We start from the raw sequence: 25,736 nt of genomic DNA on the forward strand, positions 1-25,736 counted from the left end.
GGATGAACATAATTTATCTTCAACCCTCAAGTTTATATTGTGCACAGACCCCTGTAACAAAACTCAGGTTAATAAAAGGAAAAACAAGGTTTATTAAGGTCTCCTAACCTCAGTGAAAGATAACTCAAAGCAGTGGTTTAGAACTCTGGTTCATCTTCAACAAAGAGTAATATGTTTTTAGAAAAGTGGCAAGACAAAGGAAAGAGTTTGGGCTTCTAGATGTGGGAAACAGGGAAGTTTAAGTTAAGGGGAGTAAATCAATGAAGGAGGTTTGTTCTGAGCCGATGATAGCTCTCTTCAGTGATTAACTTCTGTCTTTCCTTAATAGATATCATCTTTGAACTTTAATAAGTAGGCTTTTCAGTCTACTGCAGAATTAATAGCTAACATACATTATCATGTGGGATTTTCAGGGTGGGATAGTTTGTTTATTTAAATTTATTTTGGGGAAAGCAAATTATCATATTTTACATTCTGCTTCAAGGCAAATAGCAGGAGGGAAGGTAGCTTTTCTGACTCTGCTTCTTGACCATCTTCAGCTCTAATTAGGTATTTATGTCAAAGAGGAATATTTTGAGGTAATATATGCTTGTTTCCTTCATACCACATAAATATCACAAAAACACCAAAGAACTATAGCCAGACAATAAGATGGGCATTCTTTTATAAAGAAATGACAAAAAAATCCAACCTTGTTATATACATTTATACATTAATTATAAACCATAGCAGTAAATGCTTTCCGAACATTGGCAATAAAAGCTGAAAAATTGTTGGTCTTCCTTACATTCTCTTGGAATTCTGCTAGGCACTCAAGATGAGGAGCACTATCTGATACTAGAAGGAAAAAAACAAAAAAAGAAAATAACATAAATAAGGGTTTTACTGTGTGTGGGAGAGAGTATTTCTAATGTAGATGCTTTCATTTGATTTGAATGTTAATTACATTTCTCTGAAATGCTTTCGGCATAAAATGATACACTTGATTTTCACATGCTAACTATCTTTTGGACCTTTCCTTTGTTTAATCTCTAAATATTCAAATCTTAAATACTACAAACCTGCTTTAAATTTAAACAGATGGTATTCAAGGGATTGAAGAGCTTAGTGATGCAGAATGCCATTTCCCACATCTTAGACCTATATATATTATTTTTAGGTACTTAAACTGTCTTAACAGTTTAACTCTCAAGTCATTTTTCTCTGCAAAACTTTGTCTAAATGACTTCTAGTTTCAGGCCACTGAATCAAAAAGAGAACAACTTTGAATGTCATTCCCTAATAACTTCAGTTATAGAAAGAAATACCTAAGGTTTTACTTACAAATAAAATGGAAGTCATTAGAAATGGATGCTATTCCAGAAATGGTATTTACAGCCTATTAATCAAGTGAGACTCAAAGTTACAAATAACAGTGTGGCCCTCATATGTAGAATACCAGATGATGCACAAGGAACAAGTCTCCAGTGACGGTGATCAAAGAAAAAGAAAGATCCAGCTTTCTCTACCATCAAACTATTTTCTGTTCAAGGGGAAGAAATTCAACCATACTGGATTTCCAGCTCTTCAGTAGAAATAGCTGAGGACAAAGACCATGATCATAGCAGAGACATAATAGCAAAAAGCATGGGTTCAAAATTTATCCTGTCGATTCTACTTTAATACACTAAGAAATTATAAGCTAATAAAGGAATTATAATTTACAGAAAGTTGAAGAACTAGGTAAGAATTTTTTGAGTTTGCCTTTTAAAATCTAGCACTCATTAGATTGGAAGATATTTACTAAAGAAGAAAAAAAAGAAACCAAGTAATTACAGATTAATTAGATTCTCAAAATATATATTCAACTGAGTCATGAGGGCACGACCAGAGCTAACTCTGCAGCTAACTGAAGTGTCTGTCAGCTAGAAATACTTTAAATGACAGCATAGGTATGATGATCTTTTTTTTTTTTTTTTTTTTGGTACTAGGGATTGAACTCAGGGGCATGCAACCACTGAGCCACATCCCCAGCCCTATTTTGAATTTTATTTAGAGACAGGGTCTAACTGAGTTGCTTAGTACCTTGCTTTTGCTGAGACTGGCTTTGAACTCTCAATCGTCCTGCCTCAGCCTCCAGAGCTGCTGGGATTATAGTCGTGCACTACTGAATGCGGCCATTTTTCTTTCTTTTTTTTGAATTCTGATAAATTAATTACTTGTACAGGGCCATAAGAATAAAAAAGAGATAAACATATTTCCATTCTTTCATTGTTCATGCTATTATCAATCATAGATACATTCCCTATAAATCAAAGGTTTTTCAGCTTGCTACAGAATCAATAACTAACCTACATTATCAATGTGTGAGATTTTCAGGATGGGATAGTTTGTTTATTTAAATTTATTTTTGGGAAAGCAAATGATCACATTATGATGATTTTACATATGATTTTAAAGTTGCTGACTTGATTAAACTATAATATTCACATTCAGGTAGAGATACTCTTTATGTTCTTTGTGACGTTAGCTTTGAATTCTTAAAAGGGTAATTCATATTTGCACATGAAGTATAGTAATGTTTGGTCTTCTAGACTTTTCAGCCACTATGTCATCTTGAAGATATGTTACTTATTAAAACTCCAAGATGATATCTATAAATTAAAATGATATTCATATCCTATAGAAGACAAATCTCAAGAAGCAACACTGGTGAAGGAAGCAATGCCTTCTGGGAATACTATTTACCTTCATATTACTTTACATTCTGATTCAAATAACAACCGGGGATGCCAATCTTAAGCACAAGTTAAGAAATTTAAGTACATACCTTCATAGTCTCTTGCTTCATTTAGATGCAGAGAAAACATAAAGGGGCGCTCGGGATGCTTAGGATCAATACTAGTGAATATAAACTGCAATTTATTACCTGAAAAAAAAAGATTATTTATTATGAAAATATTTTGGAGGACCAAAGCTTTCAATGGAGATGTTTTTTAACCCTTCTCTGATCAGTACATGCACTGCTAAGTATATGGAACTACTTCTTTTCCAAATGTAGAAGTCACAAATTAGTTTTAAAATACATTGCCACTTAAGTATAATGTTTATGTAATTTTTTATTTAAATGATATTCAATTTACCTATTTTTGATGACTACATCAAAGCACATGGTGTTTCTATGAATTTTCAATGCCTGTACCAAAAAATAGGTAAATTGTATATTATTGAAATGAAAAGCTTTTGTCCTTCAAAGGATACTAAATGAAAAGACATCACCCAAAATGGAAGAAAATATTAGTAAATCATACATCCATTAAGTCTCGAATACACAGAATATATATTTAAAAACTCCTACAACTGAATAATTAAAAAACAGAGACTCAAAAAGATAAATATATGCCAGTGTTCACAGCAGCATTATTCACAGTAGCCCAAAGTGGAAACAACCTAGTATCCCCTAATAGATGAATGGATAAACAAAATATGGTATAAATATGCTATAAACATTGACCAGCCATAAAAAGGAAGAAAGCTCTGATACATACTACAACATGGATAAGCCTTGAAAACATAAATTCTAGGTGAAATAAGCCAGACACAAAAGGATAAATATTGTATGATTTCATTTTATAAAAATATCTAGGATACATAAATTCATAGAAACAGAAAGTAGAGGTTACCAGGGACTTGGGGAAGGAAGAATGGGAAGTTATTACTTAGTGATACAGAGCTTCTGTTTAGGATGATAAAAATTTTTGAAATAGATAAGGTTGGTGATGGTTGCACAACATTGTGAATATAACTTAAATCACTGAATTGTATGTTTAAAAGTGGTTAAAATGGCATGGTTAGTAATCCACGCCAATTCAAACAGGCTTGGGGCCAAGCAATGGCAAATTAGAGAAAGGCTGCATTTTCAATTGCTCTGTGGCTCAGGATTCAAGTAGTGGAGACACTATTTCTCAGAAAGGTGCCGAGAATCTATTGGAACACTACAAGTTCATAGTACTCAGCTAATAAACCCAGGCAAAAGACAGTGCACCTTACTCTACACACAAATTTAATCATGCTCAAACTTTAGCCATACTTCTCCAGGTCTCACCAATGGACATACACTCTTACACTCTTAAAACACAAACGGCATTAACACAAAGGCTGTGGACACCACACCTATGAGGAATTTCAATTCAGATCACTCTAGAACACTTTGGCAAGAGAATGCTGTCCCTAAAAAAGCCCACATTCCACACAAAGTGGAAGAGAAATCCATTCCAATAGATGCATAAAACCCAACACAGGAATACAAGAAATATATAAAGATAACATAATGCCTCCTAAATTTTATAATTCGCCAGCAACTGATTCCAAAAAAAAAATAAATAAATAAAGTGGATTAAAAACCAAAGAAAGAGCATAAAAACGATCAATGAATTTCAAGAGAACAAAGAAAAACAACTGAATGAATTAACGAAGTCAGTACAGGATATAAATGAGGAATTCAATAAGGAGACAGAGATATTGAAAAAGAAACAAATAGAAATTTTAGAAATGAGAGCAGCATTAAAAGACCAAATTTAAGAATCATTGAAATCAAAAGAGGTTGTGAGACACAGGCTAATGGCATGGATAACCTCTTCAGGGAAATAAGAAAAACATTTCCAAATCTTGAGAATAAGATGAATATCCAGATACAGCAGTCTTTAAGAACCCCAAACTGATGCAATCAGAAATGAACCACTCCATGACACGTTATGATTAAAATGCCTAAAACTGGGCTGGGGATGTGGCTCAAGCGGTAGAGCGCTCGCCTGGAATGCGCGCGGCCCGGGTTCGATCCTCAGCACCACATACCAACAAAGATGTTGTGTCTGCTGAGAACTAAAAAAATAAATAAATATTAAAAAAATAAATAAAAATAAATAAAAAATAAAATGCCAAACATACAGAACAAGGATGGAAATTTAACAGGCTCAACGGGATTGGGGGATCAGATTACATTTAGAATCAAGCCAAATAAAATACTTCTTACTTGTCAGCACAAACTCTAAAATCCAGGAGGGCTTAGAATGATGTGTTCCAAGCTGTGAAAGAAAAGAATCGTGATTCAAGATTACTATATCCAGCAAAGCTATCCTTTACAATCAAAGAGGAAATAAAATCCTTCTAAGATAAGTAGAAACTGAAAGAATTTAAAACTACTAAGCTTAAACTACAGAAAATAAGGATATACTACACAGAGAAGAAATAAGAAAAAACAAATCCCATTTGAATGAACAAATCTCATTTGAAGAGTAGCTAAGCTGCTAAGAGCCACAGCCAAGTAATATGATGCATGGCATTTTTGGTTGAAAGGTGAAGCCAGCTAGCCATTGAGATGATATGATTATGTTAAGATTTACATTCATATGGATATTAGACTCCTGCTGTTCACCTTGGCCTGCTGTGGGACTCCTGGAGAGTTCCCATTGGTTGGGGAAGTGCAGTAGGAGGGAATTCTGGGGGAGGAACTTGCTCTGGGGTTCTGGGAGAACTGGTGGTGGTGGGGGTGGGGGGAGAACGAGTGTGATCTTCCTGTACCGGGCATTGGCGGCAGTTTCAAAAAATAAAGTTTGTTCCTGTTTGAATGGCTCGTGATTTTGTGCCCAGCCAGACTGAGGCACTAAGCAAATGAGAAACGGGACCAAATTAAACATTAGGAATAAATTAAAATGGCAGGAATTAAGATACATCTCTCTAACAATATTGAATGTAAATGGTTTCAACTCTCCAATTAAAAGACATAGCCAAGGTGAATGGATTAAAACACAAGACCCAATTAAATATTAATGGGAAAAGAGAGCCACAAGCTGAAAGTGAAAGGAAGGAAATTGATATACCATGCAAATGGAGCCCCCAAACAAGCAGGAGTAACTCCTCTTGTATTCAACAGAGCTGACTTCAAGACATTAAAGACAAAATAATCCACTTTACACTGGTAAAGGGAACAATCGAACAAGCTGTAAAATAGTAAATATTTATCTCCAAAATGTTGGTGCACCTTACTTAAAAAACACTTTTTGAGTAAAAGACTCAGACAGATTCCAGTATAATAATATTAGGGTAATTTCACAGATCTCTCTCAACAATAGGTAGGTTATACAGATATAAACTCAGCAAAGACTCTTCAAACTTAAAAAATATAAATCAAATGGAATTAACATACATTTGTGGACTATTTCATCCCAAAAGAGCCAAATACTCTCTTTTCATCTGCTCATGATCCTTCTCTAAAACAGACCATATTTTAGGTCACAAAGCAACTTTTAGCAAACACAAAAAACAAAACCAAAAAGTTTAATTCCTTCTACCTTATCTGATGATAATGGAATGAAATTACAAATCAATGTTAAGAAAACCTATAGAAACTATATAAACATATGAAGATTAAACAATATACTTTTGAATGATGATGTGTGATAGAAGAAATCAGGAAGAAATTCAAAAATTCTTGGAATCAAAAGAGAATAGTTATGACACAACATCCTCTAGGACATTATGAAAGTGGTTCTAAAGGGAAAGTTTATAACTGTGAGTGCCTATGTAAGAGAATTAGAAAGATTCCAAATTAAAAAAAAAATCTAATATTGCATCTCAAGGCCCTCAAAAACAAAGAACAAAACATTTCCAAAATAGTAGAAGGAAGAAAATAATTAAGATCAGAGCCAAAATCAATGAAATAGAGAATATAAAAACAATACAAAGAATAAATGTAATGAACAATTAGTTTTTAGAAAAGAAAACAAGATTGATTAACCCTTAGTAAAACTAACCAAAAGAGAATGAGCAAAGACCCAAATTAATAAAATTAGAGATGTAAAAAGAAAAAATCATCCAAGACATCACAGAAATCCAGAGGATTATTAAGGAATATTTTAAAAGTTTATACTCCGATAAATTGGAAAACCAAAAATAAACTGAAACATTTTCAGACACATAAGACCTGTCAAAACTGAATGTGGAGAACATAAAAAAACTAAATAGACCAACAGCTAGCAATGAGATAGAAGCAGTAATAAAAAGTCTTCCAAAAAGAAAAGCCCTAAACCAGATAGATTCTCAGCTATATTCTACCAGACCTTTAAAGAAGAACTAATCCCAATGCTCCTCAAATTTGTCCAATAAATAGAAAGTGATGGAATACTTCCAAATTCATTCAATAAAGCCAGTTTTATCCTCATACCAAAATCAGATAAAAGGATACATCAAAGAAAGAAAATTATAGACCAATATCTTTGATGAACTTAGATGCAAAAATCCCTAGTGAATTATTAGCAAATTGTGTTCAAGAGCATATTAAGAAGATTGTCCGTCATAACCAAGTTGGTTTTATCCCAGGGTTGGAAGAATGGTTTAACAACTTAAATCAATACATGTAATTCACCACATTAAAAACAATTAATGACAAAAATCAAGGAGTCAACTCAATAGATGCACAGAAAGCTCTGAAAAAGCTTAGCACCCATTCATGATAAAAACAATGAAGGAACTAGGGATATAAAGAACTTACCTCAACATCATAAAGGCTATATATAACAAAAACAAAGCCAGCATAATAGTGAATGGAGAAAAACTGAAAGCATTTCCTTTAAAACTCAGAATAAGGTGTTCACTGCTCCTATTCAATATAATTCTTTTTCTGAGGGAGGCATTTTTAATTTATTTTTATTTATTTATTTTTGTTGATTGATTCTTCTTAATTATACATGAAAGTAGAATCCATTTTAACATAATTATAAAAGCATGGAATATATTTTGCTCTAATTCAGTCCCAAGTACCTCTTCTTTCCATTCCCGCTTCTCTACTGATCTTTCTGTCATTTACCCAGTTATTTTTTTCAATTAATTTCTTGTCAATATAGTTCTTGAAATCCTAGCCAAAGCAATCAGGCAAGAGAATGATATTAAAGGGGAACAAATAGAAAAAAAGTCGAGTTATCTATGCTTGCTGATGACATGATCCTATATCTAGAAGACTCAGAACTCTACCAGAAGACTTCTAGTGATAATAAACAAATTCAGCAAAGTAGCAGTTTACAAAATTAACATACAAAAGTCAATAGCTTTCCTTTATATCAATAATAACTATTCAGAGAAAGATATCAGGAAATCAATTCCACTCATAATAGCCTTGAAAAAATTATAAAACACCTAGGAATAAATCAAACCAAGGAGGTGAAAGACCTCTACAATGAAAACCATAGAACACTGAAGAAAGAAACTGAAGAAAACATAAGATGGAAAGACCTCCCGTGTTCATAGACAGGCAGAATTAGTATTGTTAAAAATGGCCATTCCACCAAAAGCAATATATCATCAAAACACCAATGACATTCTTCGCAGAACCAAAAAAAAATGATCCTAAAATTTATTTGGAAAAAATAAAAGACTAGAATAACCAAAGCAATTCTAAGCATAAAAGCAATGCTGGTGGCAGCATAATACCCAACCACAAATTATACTATAAAGCAATAGTTAAAAAGAAAAAAAAAAAAAAAGCAAGGTACTGGTAAAAAAAAAGACACAGAGACCAATGGTACAGAATAGAAGACACAAAGACAAACTTACAGATACAGTCATCTGATCCTTGACAAAGGTATCAAAAATACATGTTGGAGAAAAGACAGCCTTTGTAACAGATGGTGCAGGGAAAACTTGTTATTCATATGTAGAAGACTAAGACTAGATCCTATCTCTCACCTTGTACAAAAGTCAACTCAAAATGGATCAAAGACATAAGACATAAGAATTAGAAACTATGCAGCTCCTAGAAGAAAACATAGGGTCAACACTCCAACATATAGGCTCTGGCAATGGCTTCTCAATAGGACTTCTCTAAAGCTTAGGAAATAATGCCAAGAGTTAATAAATGGGATGAAATCAAATTCAAAAAGCTTCTGCACAGTACAGGAAACAATTAAAAATGTGAAGAGAGAACCTAGTCTTCTGACAAAGGATTAATATCCAGAATGGATAAAAAAATTAACACCAAAAAAATCAAATAACCCAGTTAATAAATGGGAAAATGAACTGACACTTCTCAAAAGAAGAAATACATATGTCTAATAAATATAAGAAAAAATGTTCAACATCTTTAGCAAGTAGGAAAATCCAATCAAAACTTCATCAAGATTCATCTCATTCCAATTAGAATGGCAGCCATCAAGAATACAAACAATAATAAATGCTGGAAAGGATGTGGAGAAAAAGGAACACTTACATTGTGGATGGGACTATAAATTAGTATAAGCACTATGCTATGAAAATCAGCATGGAAGTTCCTGAAAAAACTAAGAATGGAACCACCATATGACCCAGTCATACTACTCCTTAGTTTTTATCCTCAAGAAATAAAGTCAGCATACTATAACCATACTTGCCCACTCATATTTCTAGCAGCACAATGCACAATAGCCAAAGTAGGTATCTGCCAATGGATGAAGGGATAAAGAAAATGTGGCATATGTATATGATGGATTTTATTCAGCCATAAAGAATGAAACTATTTCATTTGCAGGAAAATGAATGGAACTTGAGAACATTAATTGAAGCAAAATAAGCCAAACTCAGAAAACCAAAAGTCATATCGTTTCTTTTCTATGCGGAAACTAGAGAGGATAAAAGGAAACAGTTGTGGAAATCAAAGGGAGATCAGTAGAGTAGAGGAAATGAACATACATAGGAAGGAGGGGAGGAAAAGGGTTAATACTAGAGAATGATATTAGCCAAATTATATTGTGATATTAAGTATATGTGACAACAAATCTCACCATTTTGTACAACTAAAACACATTAATAAAAAAAATAAGCATTGTCAAATTTAATCTGACACTTTTCTAGTTACCTAGACTTAAATTCAATTTCCAAGAGACCTTCAAATTCTCCCAAAGGAGTAAAGGCCTGGCAGAAATTCAAGACAGATACCACAAAATATAAATTCACATGCATCTTATTTGTTTCTGTAGCATAAGAAATTAGGAAATTTCATTAAAAATTTTTTTAATGATAAAAACCCTTCAGAATCTTCAAAAGTATTATCTTTAAAATGAAATAATTATGTTAGTACACCAGATTTTTAAACTGCTAATAGTAATGGGAAGAATGCATGCCAATGAAGAAACATTTCATAAGATGCTCAGTTAGGCAAAATGGAGGATTTAATTTGAGTTCTCACTTTCTCTGAGAATATAAGGGGAGAAAAACAAAAGGAAGAAAAAAAGCTGAAGTGTTTTTCCTATTCTCTTACTCAACAATCAGAACTCTTCTGTGGCCATATGTGTGGAGCTATCTACGCCCAACCCTTGTATCAAGCAATCAATCAGTTCTGCAGTAGACACTAGCTGGTTGTCCTCAAATTCAATTCAGTTCTGATACTATCTGTTTGGATACTGCCCACTGCCACAATCCCCTCCTGTTCAATTAATTTGCTTGAACAGCATACAAAAATCCAGGAAACACTTTACTTATTTACCACTTTATTATGAGGGATATTACAAAGAATAGAGATGGAGAGATTTATAGGCAAGGTTTAGAAGGATCCTGCTTGTATGCCCTTTCCCATGCACCACCATCCAGGAAACTCTTCATATTCAGCTCTCTCAAAGCTTCCAGACCCAATCTTTTTGTGGAAGCTTCATTATGTAGGAATGACTGACTAAATCATGGATGGTAAACCAAACCCATCCCCTATCCCCTCATCCCTCTTCAGCGACTGGAGGATAGAGCTGAAAGCCCCAGCCCTTTAATCCTGCCTTCATCTTTTAGGTGGCCATCCACCATTCTGAAGCTACCGAGAGGCTGCCTGACATCAGTCAACACATCAGCATACAAAAAGGTATGTATTAATTTTGTGATTCCAAGGATTTTAGGATTTGTATGTCAGGAAATTGAGAGAAAGATCAAAGAGCTATTCCATCATATCACACTTCCTTAAAACATTATTTCCTGACTTTGATATACTATGATAAAGTTCTATTTAAACTCTAAAAATAATTTTAAAGGCTTAAAACTGGCTGTTTAAAAACAGAACTAAACAAAACAAAAAAGCACCCCAGGAGGACAGTGAATATATATTTAGAATTCAATACAACAAAAGTTCAGAGCTGAATCTTTTATTTTCATCTAACCAAAGGTGGTGGTTGTTGTTGTTATTATTATTATTATTATTATTTACTAAAAACGCACACCAAATGATGGAAAAACAAGACTAATAGGTACATGGGTAAAGGACTCAAGTAAAATGAGTAAACAAATAGAAAAAAATGGTCATATATTCCTTCATTAAAGAAATGCACTTTAAAAAAAAAAAAAAAAAAGCTCTCTTCCTGTCTAGTTAATTGACAAAACAACACAAAGCTTTTTAGAAATACAATTCTGGTGATAAGAGAAAAAATTCTGAGATATCTTAAATTTAAATGCTGGATGACAAAGGAAAGGAGAAATGGAGGAAGTCGTCTCAGTTAACCAACTATGGGCCAAAAAGGAAAAGCCAGTTCACATTCTTGAATGTATGTTAAAATTTTACCTCAGTCCTCATCACAATGCTCTAGGTGCCAATGCAACCTCAGTAGAACCCCAACCAATTTAAAGTAGTAATTACTTTTCCTCATGAACTGTCCTTGTATCCTAAAGCTCCACCCCCTTTTCATAATCCCTTTTCTCTTAACTACAACCAATAATGTATGTTCAACGTAAACAACATATGCCTTCTTTCCCTGAATTTTCATTATTAGAAAATGCTCTTAGATCTGGCCTGGTATTTGTTGCTATGGGAACTTGTTCCATGATGGGTCTTTTATTTCCAACTAACATCTGTAACTGCTCAATAAATTCTTTTATTTCAGAGATTTCTTGGTCTTAAGAGTTTTGGTTTAAAACTGGCAAGAATACAATGAAATGTGTTTACTTGGACATTATAGATAGGGAGGCATAAAAGAGTTAACAAAGTAGATCTGAGATGGTTCTCTGTAGAACCTTGGAAAGCCCTGCTTGCTAGGGTGGCCCTTGATTAGTATCTTGGGTTCCCAAGATCACCCAGGTTTGATAATTCACTGAGACTTACAAAAGAAGGAAACAAAGTCAGCAAAGGAAAAAGATGTGTGAAATCAAGTTCAAGGAAAATCAGGCAGAGCTTCCAGAGTATCCAGTGAGTTTTCAGTTGACAATACTTTATCACATGTGACATCACAATTTGATGCTTGAAGGAATTAAGTGTCCTGTGTGGTTTTACTGGGAAAGGATTCAGATATCTTGTGCCTAGTTTCCCCCTAGACTGTACTATGTGACTTTCTTTTGTGCTGAAACTGTTTTGTATCCTCTTGCTACAACCAATCTTAGCCATGACTACAATTCTGTAATAGTAGTCCTCCCTTATCTATGGTTTCAGTTACCTACAATCAACAAAGTTCCAAAAATATTAAATGGAAAACAAAAAATAAACATTTCATAAGTTTAAATTTGTGCACTGTTCTGAGTAGTGTGATGAAACGCATGCCATCCTATTGTCTACCTAGGACATAAGTCATCCCTTTGTCTAGCATATCCTCACTGTATTCAGTATCTGCCTCCTTATAGGTGGTCATTTAGTAGCCATCTCAGTTAAGATTAACTGTCACAGCATTGCAGTATTTATGTATTTAACCTAATGGTCCCAAAGTCCAAAAATAATGATGGTGGTAATTTGGATATGGCAACAAGAAGCTATGACATGCTTCCATTAAGTGAAAAATGGAAAAGAATTTCTTAGGTAAAGGTACAGAAAAAACATAGTAAATAAAGGATTCAATACTATCTGCAATTTTAGGAATCCATTGGGCATCTTGGAAGGTACCTTCTCTACCCCATGGCTAAAGGATGACCACTATATACGCTGAGTCCCAGTGAATCACCAAACCTAAGGGTGATCTTGGAGAGAACCGAATCAACAGCATTGCTACAAAGAGGCAATATATTCATGTAGCAGCCATAAAAATATTCATGTGCAAGCTAGTAATTCCTCTCTGGGAAATTATATAAGAAACTAGGTAAGACTATGTTTGCTATAGTATTTCTAAAATGGAAAAACTGGGAAAAATCCAAATGCTGTCAGAAGCAATGCATGTATTAAACAATCAATAAAAGATGAAATAAATTGTGCTATATTAATAGAATGGATAATTACATCATCATTTTAAAATGACCAGTTTTTAGGCTATCACAACAAATTGTAATTTTTTCCTATTTTCTGAAAAGCTAATAATGTCATTATTTTAGTTTAAAATATTTTAAAAATTCTCCTCAATGTAAGGGTGTTATGGAGGCTGAGACTGTAGCTCAGTGGTAGAGCGCTTACCTCACATGCATGACATACTGGATTTGATCCTCAGCACCACATAAAAATAAATAAATAAAGATACTGTGTCCATCTACTACTAAAAAAAATATTTAAAACAAAGAAAATGAAGATACTATGGTTTGCATATGAAGTGTTTTCCAAAAGCTCCCACATGAATACAAGAATGTTTAGAGGTGAAACGATTGGACTTCGAGAGCTGTAACTTAATTAGCCATCCTAGTTTAAATGACTAGGTGGTAACTGTGGGGAGGTGGGGGTGTGGTGTGGCTAGAGGAGGTGGGTCACTGGAGATGTGTCCTAGAAGGATGCATCTTCTCTGTGGTCCCCTCCTCTCCCTCTCTCACTGCTTCCTGATTGCCTTGAGCTGAGCAGCTTTCCTTTACTCGGCTTTCCCCCCTTGATATGGGGCCTCACCTTGGGAGCATAGCAATGGAGTTAATGGATTGAGACTTTAGATATCATGAGTGGAAATAAACTTCTCTTCTAAGCTGTTCTTGTTGGGTATTTTGGCTACAGAGATGCAAAAGCTGACTAAAACAACATACTTTCTCTAATCTCCTATATTGTACTTAAATTAATATGCTTACTGTTGGGAGTCTCCCTGAGAACTCCCCGGGCCTTTCAAACATGGCGGTGGGCAAATTGCCAGTAGGCGGCTAGAACTCCCCAGGCCTTTCAGATAAGGAGCCCCTAATGCAACATGGCATCGGGCAAGTTGACAGTGGGCGGATAAGTTGTTTTGAAAACCTTCTAACTGGCCCTCCCGACTTCCGAACTTGTGGACAGTTCGCGCCCCCCATGAATCTTATGCAGGGCGGACGTGCGTGCACCATAGGTGATGACCTGACCTTTACTATGATTGGCCCCGGGAGCTTCCTAGTTTAAGATAACTGACTCTCACTTTCTATATAAACTAGCACCAGCTTGCAGTAAAGTGCTTCATCTTTGTCACTGCTGTCTGTGTGTGTGCATTTTAATCTCCAACGACGAACCTTGGACTTTCACTTACCATAAATTTTTCTAATTTCTAGTCCAAGTCGATCTTTATACAAATCTGCTGATTTCTGCAGTCTTTTCAAACTCTCTTTATTAGCTTTGTTAGCATTAGAAATAGCTGTAATTAAAAAAAAATCACAATATTTCAATGTATTTTTGTTGTTATTTTCATTTCTGTTTGCATTACTGGGAACTGAACATGACTCAAAAATTAAAGAAAAGCTACATCTCTAGCCCTCTTTTATTTTAACTCACTAAATTACTTGGCTGGCCTCAAACTCATGATCCTCCTGCTTCAGCCTTCTGAGTAGTTGGAATTAGAGGAACACACCATGGCACTTAGTTTGTATCAAATATTTTAAATAACAATGCTCATTCAATTAATTTTAAGAAACTTGAACACAAACATTAAAATGATGCAAGTCATAAATCTGTTTAAATTTATTCACTTTCCATCTTCTGATAGCAAAAGGAGTTTCTATTCATTCTAGAGAAAAAAAATTGCTCGAGATACAGATAATTAGGCCAGGGATTTGTATGGTTAACAAAGAAATAGACTTCTTTTATCTACTTTGGTTTTTCAATATATCCAAGGACAAACTAATTGCTTCATGGGGGGAAAAATAAAATTCTACTCCTTTAGGTATAACCATTTCTCATGAGAAAACAGCCTATTTCATGCTAATTATATTTTTTTAAGTTAGCACAATAATCCCTAAGTAATACTTGGCAGATAAAAAATAATAATTTCACAATTTAGTTTTGGATAGAACACTACAAGAAAAAGTATTAACAAAACAAACTTGTTACTTCCAAGAGATTTAAAGGATTGATTGCTTAGTTTGTGGGCAAACAAGGCTCCTTTATAAGTGAAGGAAAGGTAGAACAGGAAAGGTTTTAGATAAAGAGACTAAGCAGCATAACAAAGTGCATACATTACCTGGCAGAGAACGTATAGTCAATGAATATTTGTTGCATAAATCACACTAAGGCTTCCCTAAGCAAATCTTATTTAGTTACACTGTCTCCCACTCTGCTTAATTAAACCCTCATATCAATGTCATCATTACTCTGGTTATAACAAATTAAAGGAGAAAGACTTTTAAGCAAAACAAGAGAAAATAAAATCCACTTAGTTAACTTTCCTGATACCTCAGAGAGGGAGCTGATGGCTATGTCCTGAGGTATATTATCTATTTCTAACAATGAAAGAGCACAGGCAGGATGCTACATAATTGTGAACCATTACCATTTTCAAATTTAGACCAGTTTTTTAAGTATGTTTATAACTGGAAACTTACTTTCTTTTTTTCTAGAATATTCTTCCTTAAGATCCTGGATTTTTGCAGTCAGTACTTCCATTTCCTGCTTTTTGTCTTTTACTTCAGTGATCAACTTTAACAGAGCATCCTTTTTTTCTTGAATGAGCTTATTCTGCCTGCAGATCTCTGCAAGAAGCACAAGGTATTAACTACAAGATATATGCTTTGCTGTCTGACACGTAGCTAAAAAATTCCAAAAAAAAAATTAGTTGACTTTCAAAAGATTGATAAAGAATGCCTTGATAAGCATCTCCTCATGACACAAAAATTATAAGACAAAGAAAAACAACAACAACAAACCCCTAATGTATTCTTTCCTACTTGCCTGAAAACAAAAATGGGGAAACAGAAATGTTTTTTAAAATAAGTATACCAAATTAAACAATGAAACAGAAAATCAGAAGATCACGATCCTGCAGATCCCCATTCCAAGTAGTTACATAAACAAAATCTACCACCAAAGACAACCAAACTCTAGGAAAATAGCTTTACAGTGCCTTGAAGAATCAGCTAGTCCTAATGTTATATAAATTGTTTGGAAATGTACTGAAAAGACAGAAGGAAGGGGAGGAAGGAATGAAGGCAAGCAGGCAACTCTGAGCATGTCGGCACAATTCAGAAACTAACTCAATAAAGGCAGCCACTGTCCCTCTATCAACAACTATACAAACTAATCTCACTTGAAAACATAGGTGTAATAATGCTTAATAAAATAATGACATATTAAAAATAATCTCCTAAGGCTGGGGCTGTAGCTCAGTGGTAGAGCTCTCTTCTCGCACGTGAGGCACTGGGTTCGATCCTCGGCACCACATAAAAATAAAGATTATAAAATAATCATAATAATCTCCTAAGGGCAAATATGGCTGGATATATAGAGGAGGTACAATATTAGGAAAATTCATCATATAAGCAGGCATTTCAAAGATGCTTCATATAAATTCAGTACCCACTCCCGATACTGATTCTTCAACTAGACATAGAAAGTCATTTCTCTAACATGAAACAAAAACCTTTCAAATTCCATATACTAAAAGTCATGTCTAAAAGGAACAAAACAAGAGTGACTGCTACCATTGTGATTTAATATTTTTCCTTAGAAGTTTCTGTCCAATACAAGATGTATTTACTTAGTAAAAGTACTGGAAAGAAAAAGATAATTTCATTACATGTAGATAATAGACATCTATCTACAATATTTTAAAAATCTACTGAAAGTTCATAAGAATTTGTGGTCTACCACAAAAATCAACAGCTTTCATAAATAACACACATAATTAATTTACAGGTGACAACAGTTGTGTTTATGCTAACTTTAAATATTAGTTTTTGCTATTCCATGGTATTGTTAAGTACCAAAATACTTAAAAATATATATAGCTATTTGATACTTATCAGCACCTAATTTCCCTTTCTTGGCTTTAATCCCTCTAGCTGTCCTGTGTCCTGGTCACTATCTCTACAAGTCCTCCTAGCCCTATTAACCTCTCGGCTTCAGCAAGCACCCAAACCTCTCATACACATGCTCAATATAAAATAGTAATAAAGCTTATACATTAAACTGGCCAGGCGTCTTTGCTGGGAAAAAGAATAATCCTGGCAAAGCCACTATTTCCTCTGTTGGCTGGAAAACAAACACAAAGGCTCTACTTGGGGCCTACTGTCCAGAGACAAAGTCCCAAAAGTGCCAGTCAGGAAGCTAAATAGGCAGGATGACACCAAAAGCCTAAGAACTGTATAGCTCTATAATATACTTATGAATTTCTGCATTAAATTACTAATATTTAAATAAAATCTGAACACTTCAAAATATAATGCCATTAACCATTAGTCCTGCATTATATGAAATAACCCAAAATATCTATAGTGTCATTTAATTCCAGTACTGTAATTACAAGTGAGTATGTGTTCCAAGGATAAGTATTATAGGAAGTGGTTTTTGTTTTTGTTTTTTAAGTTAAATAAATCTATCACAGAACTTCTAAGGACCTTAAATACCATGAATCTTCAAAAGGGAAATGGTACTATGACCTCTTTTTCAAACTGAACTAAGCATTGAATTCTTTGCTTGAGGAACATCTCTAAAGACCAGGAAGCAAGGAAGTCTCATTAACAGTGATAACAAACAAAACATTCAAGAATAACCTAGATCAAGAAATATTTAGGTTTTGTATAAAAAATATTGTAACTCTTATCTGAGACACATGTGACTTGGATAGCTGACATGATATTTTATGCTTCTAAATATTACAAAGATGCCAACATTTCCCAAATTCACTTCTACATCCAATACAGCACCAGTGTGTGTGTGTGTGTGTGTGTGTGTGTGTGTGTGTGTGTGTGTGTGTGTGTTCCGGGGAGGGGGAATCTAACAAAATTAAATTAAATTTGTCTGACAATACACGTGAGAATAGTTAAGAAAATGTAAAGGAAAAAGGAAAGAGACTTGCCCCATCACATATAATGTTTGTGACTGAGATACTTACAATATAGTGGGGTGCTAGTTGAAGAACCTACATAGAGTTCAGTGAAACAAAACAGAAACCCCCAAACAACTGTTAGGGCTGTTTAGGAAGTCGGTATGATAAAGAAAATATAAAATCAGTGATCAAGAGGCAGATTATTCCTTAAACAGTATCACAACCCAAATTAAATTTCACATTTATTAAATATCTAAGTATAAAATGAAATCTTATAAAACTTGAAAAGCAATATTTGTGAATTTTATATTAAAATTATATGGGAAAAGACCTTCCTTGAAACTTAAAAAGCAGAAAATTTACATAAGGTATTATATATCATATAATTTTATGAATTTACTTCAGGTTTTAGACAATGCTATTATACAGGTCTTGTTCCTTCTCTTTTTTGTTTTTTCCTGCAGTACTGGAAATTGAACTCAGAATCTTGCACATGCTAGGAATGTGCCACTAAGCTACATCCTAGCCCTTTTTATTTTTTATTTTGAGATAGAGTCTCCCTAAGTTGCTGAGGCTGGCCTTGAGCTTAAGATCCTCCTGCCTCAGTCTCCTGAGTTGCTGAGATTACAGGTATGCACTACTACAGGGGGCTTTTATTCTTTTTTAAAAGAAGAGGAAAAAGGACTCAGCAGTTTAGTAACTAATCCAAAGCTAGGATGCAATAAATAAATGGCTTCAAACTCAGATCTTGATTTCAAAGGCAATGCTTTTGTTCATTAAATTATCCTCTTCCAACACTGGGTTACTATTTAATCTAAAGAAGACACAAACACAATTTCCTGAGGGGTGAGGGAACCAGAAAAGGGAGAAACAGACAAAAAATAAAATGCAGATGTCTAATAAACAGGAAAGATAATTAGTAATTATAGAAATGCAAATAAAGCAATAACATGCCTATTTTCATTTATGATAATATTTACAAAATAATAACTAGTGTTGAAAGGAATGCTAGAGTCCTACAGAATATTTTGACCCTATAAAACAAAAGGGCCTTAAGGATGTTTTTGTCCTTTATCTAGCAATTCCATTTTTACAAAATTACCCTAAGGAAACAGGATATGTGCAAATATTTATACAAAAAACACTTTTTATGATGAAACTAAAACATCCTAGATGTCTAGTAAGTAAATTATTAAAATGATACATCAGTAAAGTGGGATATGTTTTCAAAGAATTTAGCAATACTTTCAAAGTAGAAAAAAATTGTAGTTATATAGATACCATTCTGCTAAAAAGAAAAAAAATCTACATAATAGCTGGGCACAGTGCACACAACTATATTCCTAGGGACTCAGGACCTAATGTAGAAGATTGGCAAGTCCAAAGCCAGCCTCTGCAACTTAGTGTGACCTTGTCTCAAAATATGAAATAAAAAAGACTGGGGATGAAGACTAGTGATGGAATACTAGTTGGAATACTAGTGATGGAATAGAAGATTGGCAAGTCCAAAGCCAGCCTCTGCAACTTAGTGTGACCTTGTCTCAAAATATGAAATAAAAAAGACTGGGGATGAAGACTAGTGATGGAATACTAGATGGAATACTAGTGATGGAATACAATCCTCAGTTCCAAAAAAAAAAAAAAAAATCTAGATAGTATATGAAAAATAAAAGCTAGAAGGTTATGTTATTTTTTTTAAATGTAGTTCTCAACATTTAGTAATTTTTTAAATTTTCTGTTATTTTTCAAGAATCTGACATGATCATATGTCAAGTATAATTTTATAATAAATAAACCTCGAGAAACACTAGTATTTAAAGGAGATGACTAACTAGAATTGCACTGCAAAAAAAAAAAAAAACAAAACCCAAAAAAAACAGTTAAAGTCAAAAGTCTGAGCTCCAATTTGGCTCATCAGTTGTTTCTCAAACCCCTGCTCAAAACACACCTTCTAAAACCTCATTTATAAAATGGGGATAGAGTAAAACGGCTACCCTTACTTCATAGGGCTAGAGCACCCAACGATGTGAAAACAGTTTATAGGCAATATGCAAATACCATATACATGAGTATTTTTATAACATTTGAACTATGTGGACTTGTGACAATACAAAACAAAGGCCTCAATGTCGCATGACTATTATGTGTATGCAGTCAGCTAGAGCCATATTTCAAAACATCACCATTACTCTTAGCACAGGAACCCTCTCTTGCACTTTCCTTCTAATGTAGAAAGGTCAGCATGGTACACTGGAAAGAGCAGACATTTTGGATACAATCCTAGACCTTGCATCCACCCAATGTTTGACCTTAGCCAAGTTTTTAACCCCAGTGAGCTTCAATTTCCTCATCTGTGAATCTGTTAAAACAGATTTCAGGATTTAGATAGCTTAAGAGGGTCCCATAACAGATGCACTTTCAATAGATGGTCTTCCTGCATCTGATAACCTAATGGAAGAGATGTCCAGGTGTGCTAGAATGTTTGGCTATTTTGTTCTGCTGCATCTTCCCAGAATAGTACCTACCATAGACTATAGCTCAACAAATATTTGGTGAGTGAAAGAATCCCCTCAACTTTTCCTACTCCCAAAGTATCATACCTTATCAATGCATCTTAATGGTCCTATCTGTGATTTCCCAGTGTTGACAATACCCTTTCTGGGTTCCTCATCTTCTAGTTTCTGTGACCTTCTAACTCTCTCTAGTCTCTAACTGCTAATTCAGTCTTTCTTGATCCTTTCCTCTAACCTTTCTCAAATTATAGAGAGGCAATGCAATGTGAATATGAGTCCTCTTGAGTCAATTTGATGGTTCTCATCAAATCACAAGCTCTCTGAGCTTGCCGTCTCATCAATAAAACAGGATGACGACGACTATGACGACGACTACTACTACTACTACTACATACATACATACATACATACATACCTATATAAATACATATACTACTACTACTACTACTACATACATACATACATATATAAATACATATATACCTGGGAGAAATGTCATAAAGATAAAAGGAGATGGTGTATGTAGAATACAGCACAGCACCTGACACATAGTGACAATTCAATAAATATTTATTATTATACTATGGTTATCTTCTTTCACTCTACCCATCCTGTCACAGTTCAATTCCCCAAATACAATAAAGACTCCCAAATCTCTATCTTCAGCAAAGACCCATTTCCTAGCTGGCCTTCTGATCTATCTCTTCACTGCCTACCAGACATTGTGCCAGGCCCATGGCACAATACCCTCAACATATTTGCTCAACACATTTAAAATTGAGCCCATCTTTGTCTACTTCCCAGCCCTAAAAACATGTTCCTCCTCTTCTAATCACATAGGAAATGCACCACCACATCGAAAGGCAGGAATCATTCTAGACCATGCTCACCTTCAGGACAGCAGTCACAAATGAGTCTACCTCCTCAAACCTGAGGGTGGTCTAAGCCATCCTCATTGTTTGCCTGAACTACCACATTAGCTTTTTCCTTTCAGCTGGTGGCCCACTCTTACTCTCCTCCCATTTGTTGTGTGTGACACTGCCAGAGTTCTTTTCGTAAAATACAAATCCAATATCATTTTTTAGGTTAAAATCCTACAGCAACTCTTTATCTCTTCCCAAAATAAAGCTTAAATGCCTTTATACATCATGTAATGTTCATCAACATCATGTAATATCCATCAACTGGCCAACCAATTCTCCTTCCAGTCACTTCACAACTTCCCATCCACACTGAACTCTGACCATTCCAGAATTCAAAAAGCTTTCAGATTTCTACCACATTCCATATGCTGTTCCCTCTCCTTCCTAGTAGTGCTGAATTTGATGAACTTCCTCAATCCTATTCTGCAATCTTCTATAGGGTAGTACATTTAATCAGATTGTTTAGGTTCCAGATATGTTTCTGTTCATGACCTTGAACAACTTATTTTGCCTCTCTGTGCATATTTCCTCATCTATAAGATAGAATTAAAAATAGTATACATACATACCCCTTAGGATTGTTGTCAGAATTCATGAGTCAATATATGCAAAAAGCCTAGAACAGGATATAGCACGTGGCATTTAGGTAAGGGTTTAGCTATTAGACATTCTGCAACCCTCACTAAAAGAATCAAGCCCTCCAGATTCTATGACCACACAGCACCCATTCCATTATCACAACTATTATAAAAGATTTTAATCATGGTTTCTCTGTCTATATCCTCTGCTAAATTATGAACAGTTATAATTTATGCATTCTTATCTCTTTAGTCCTGGACAGTAGAAAGTCAATACTTGTTGAACTTAGGTAAAATATATTTCTGTTCAAATATATGTGATTGATTAATATCTTCATTAATATTTAAGAGCATAGTTTTGAGATTCACAGTGGTAAAAATTGAATTTCAAACTTAATTTTCTAATCCCTAGTGATTCTAAAAGCAAGAGTGTTTAAAGGATCCAAACTTGATATACTCCCATTCCCTCCCTCACTCTCCCTCTCTCTCCAACACACACACACATATTCCTTTTTGTGTATAGTCACAGAGGGGATAAGAAAAGCAGTAAGGAGCATAGAAACTTCAGAGCAGCTAAGAAAATGATCTTGTGTAAAAGTCTATCATAACACACCAGGAGTTACAAAGTTAAATGTCTTATGTGCCACAAAGTGAGTAAAGTGGGCAAGGCAAGACAAAAGGGGGCTTAGCCAAAAGGGAACTATGGCAAGTGAAAGAGCACATGCCCCTTGTAAAAACATACCACTTTTAATAACAATGTTTAAAACATGGTGCCTCTAAATTGAGTGTCACTAATGCAATCTGACCTATAGCCACAAGTTTGTGGCTTGTGTGTAGGAATTCAATAAAAACTACTGATTCACCCTAGACATTCTAGAGTTGCAGAAACAAGGATTTTCTATAAAAATATAGAAAGACTTTCAAAATCCTACCCAAAGTGCTGAGAGAATCCCAGCTTTTCAATTCAATGTGAAAGTAAATTCACGTTTTAAAAATTGCTGGCAATTACACAACAACATTAATAAATCTTAAAGTATAAAAAAATCTTACAAGTGAAAAAAGAACAAATACATACAAAATGATACCATATATATAATATTCCAAAACAACGCTAAACAAAATATTACTAGTTCTAGAAGGTGGGAGGAAAGTGTAACATGGGATGTCATATTTCTTAAACTGTGTGGTGAATACATAAATGTTTATTAGTTCATGTACATATAAGCACGTGTGTATGCATATGCGTGAATGTATAAATACACACACTACATTATCTTACTTGTATGAGGGATTTCATGACAAAGACGTTTAATCTAAAAAAAAAAAAAAAAAAGTCTTTGATCTAGTTTTTCACATACGATTTTGATATTCCAGAAACATCTCAATCATTTGTTCTTCTTCCTTTAATTTCACAGACAGCTTTTCTGGAACAGAAATTGGAATTAAAGTTTCAATTCAGCTGAAATAACACTAGAAAATAAAAAAGAATAGCAAAAACAAGTTTAAACTGTAGGTACCTGCAAGTGCTTCAATGGAGTCTTTGAAGACATCTCTTAGTCCCACCATCTGACAGCGAGTGTCACTGAAAGTGTTTCTGAACTTATTTCCAAATTCATTTATGCTTTTATCAAAGCGTGCCAGCTCATCCTCCATCATTGTGTAAGACACTACAAAACACAGAACACATATTGTAAGTTTCAAGAACTACTGAAATCAAATAAACCACATATTCCAATCAGCTATTTTGACAGTTGGACCCTTGCTGTTAGTTCTAGAAATTACAGAATGTCTAATCAAGCCTCTTAGGCTTAACTATGGTTAAGTAAAAGCAAGAATCCAGAACAGCTTAACCACCTAAGGATTTGTTAGTAGGTAAGTGTAATTGCAAAGGTCATCTGCTCTATGACCCTGGACAACTGACTCCCAACTTCGTTTTTCTCACAAGTAAAACTTGTTCCTTGTAAGGCCCTTTCAACTCTGACCTGCTCTGAGATCCAGCCTGGATCTTCCTATGGCCACTGGGCCCCCTCCCATAAGATAAGAACTCACACATTTACCCTGCATGTTTCTCCCACCTGTAACAAGAACCTAACAGTTTAATGGAGACTAGAGCGTTAGACTGGCGGGTTCGGTCCAGGGCAAATACAGATGACCTAATACTCTGGGTCTCAATATCACTCCCCATAAAAGGATGTCTTGGAAAACTCTAGGCTCCACCAGTTCTATGTGACACAAAACCTTTCCAGGAGGGCCAAAGACATCTCATTCGCTGCTACCACCCCACCAGGTCCTGCACCCAAACAGCAAAATGATGCGCATTTCACAAACATCGCCCTGAGTACTACACACAAGCGCCCGGAAACCTATCGTGACAGGCTAGTCTAGGGGCCCTATTCGGCTCCCACTTCCCTCACCTTTTGACGGAAAGGCCTGAGCCCAGTCGCTTTCCCCAAACCAGATGTACGTACCTTTAGTCACTAGCCGGTCGCCAGACCCAGCTTTTGCTTCCGCGCCAAAGTTCCGATTTCAAAACTAGAGCACTCCCGCCGCCCGCCTCTTGGCGCCCACTCGCCTTCTCATTGGCTGATAACATAAGCTCTCTAGGCCGGGATTGGTTAAGCGCACGCTCTGGAATTCTCGCGAAAATATATGGAGGAAAGAGAATTCTGGGATTCGTAGTTCTTTTTAAACAACGGTAGGAATTTCAGCGGAGCCTGGCAAAGTATTAAAAGATCCCCCTGAGGGCTGGGGATGTGGTTCAAGCGGTCGCGGGCCCGCCTGGCATGTGTGCGCCCAGGTTTCGATCCTCAGCTCCACGTACAAAGATGTTGTGTCCGCCAAAAACTGAAAAATAAATATTAAAAATTTTAAAAAATAAAGTTTTTTTTAAAAAAGATCCCCCTGAAGACAAACCCTAGAAGAACCTCTCTCTTGGGCTTCAAATACAGTTTCTACAACAAGTAAAATATAATAATTAGACTCTAACTGTATTATTTTGTCAAGTATATATCCTCTTTTTTGGACTTATTTTGTAAAATTGACTCCAACTGTGAATGATCAAGACTTCCAGAGGGTCCTCAGAATATGTTCCCACTCGTGTAATCCCAGCAAGGAGGCTGAGGCAGGAGGATCTCAAATTGAAAGCCAGTCTCAGCAATTTAGTGAGGACCTACCAAACTTAGCAAAACCCTGTCTCAAAATTTTAAAAACTAAGTATGGGGCAGAGACTATAGCTCAGTGGTAAAGCACTTGCCTTGCATGTGTGAGGTACTGGGTTCTATCCTCAGCACCACATAAAAATGAATAAATATAGATATTATACCAACTACAACTAAAATAAATTTAAAAAAAAATAAGTTGAAACAGCTGGGAATGTGGCTCAGTTGTTAAGCGCCCCCTGGGTTCAATCCCTGATCCCTGGTACCAGAAAAACAAAACAAACAACCAAAAAAAAAAAAAAAAAAAAAAAAAAAAACACTTTTCTACGACTCAGGCTTCTCTAGCAATGTTTTTGAGGCCTATTAGACAATATGTCACTCCCTGTTGCAGAACTGAAAACTGGAACAGAGCCCAACACTATCAAAATCCCTATGTTCCCTGGGGACAGGAAGGAGGCACAAGCAATTCAACTCA

General features: G+C 35.0%; 1 protein-coding gene across 4 annotated transcripts; it reads right to left on the reverse strand.

Moving 5' to 3' along the window:
- Positions 1-647: 647 nt before the first annotated feature.
- Positions 648-24,681, reverse strand: Spc25 (SPC25 component of NDC80 kinetochore complex). Of its 4 annotated transcripts, none has more exons than XM_005315689.4 (7): positions 24,572-24,681; positions 23,621-23,770; positions 23,462-23,527; positions 15,649-15,795; positions 14,361-14,465; positions 2,810-2,908; positions 648-837 (listed from the first exon to the last, which is right to left on the reverse strand). In XM_005315689.4, the coding sequence occupies exons 2-7, from the start codon at positions 23,757-23,759 to the stop codon at positions 713-715; spliced, it is 681 nt and encodes a 226-aa protein (XP_005315746.1). In that variant the 5' UTR covers positions 23,760-23,770; positions 24,572-24,681; the 3' UTR covers positions 648-712. The 4 variants fall into 4 exon arrangements, with proteins under 4 accessions (XP_005315746.1, XP_040150360.1, XP_040150361.1 ...); XM_040294426.2 differs by lacking the exon at positions 24,572-24,681 and adding an exon at positions 24,518-24,562; XM_040294427.2 differs by lacking the exon at positions 23,462-23,527.
- Positions 24,682-25,736: the final 1,055 nt, after the last annotated feature.

The sequence above is a fragment of the Ictidomys tridecemlineatus genome, chromosome 7 (assembly GCF_052094955.1).
Source record: "Ictidomys tridecemlineatus isolate mIctTri1 chromosome 7, mIctTri1.hap1, whole genome shotgun sequence".
In the NCBI taxonomy this organism is placed as follows: Eukaryota; Metazoa; Chordata; class Mammalia; order Rodentia; family Sciuridae; genus Ictidomys; species Ictidomys tridecemlineatus.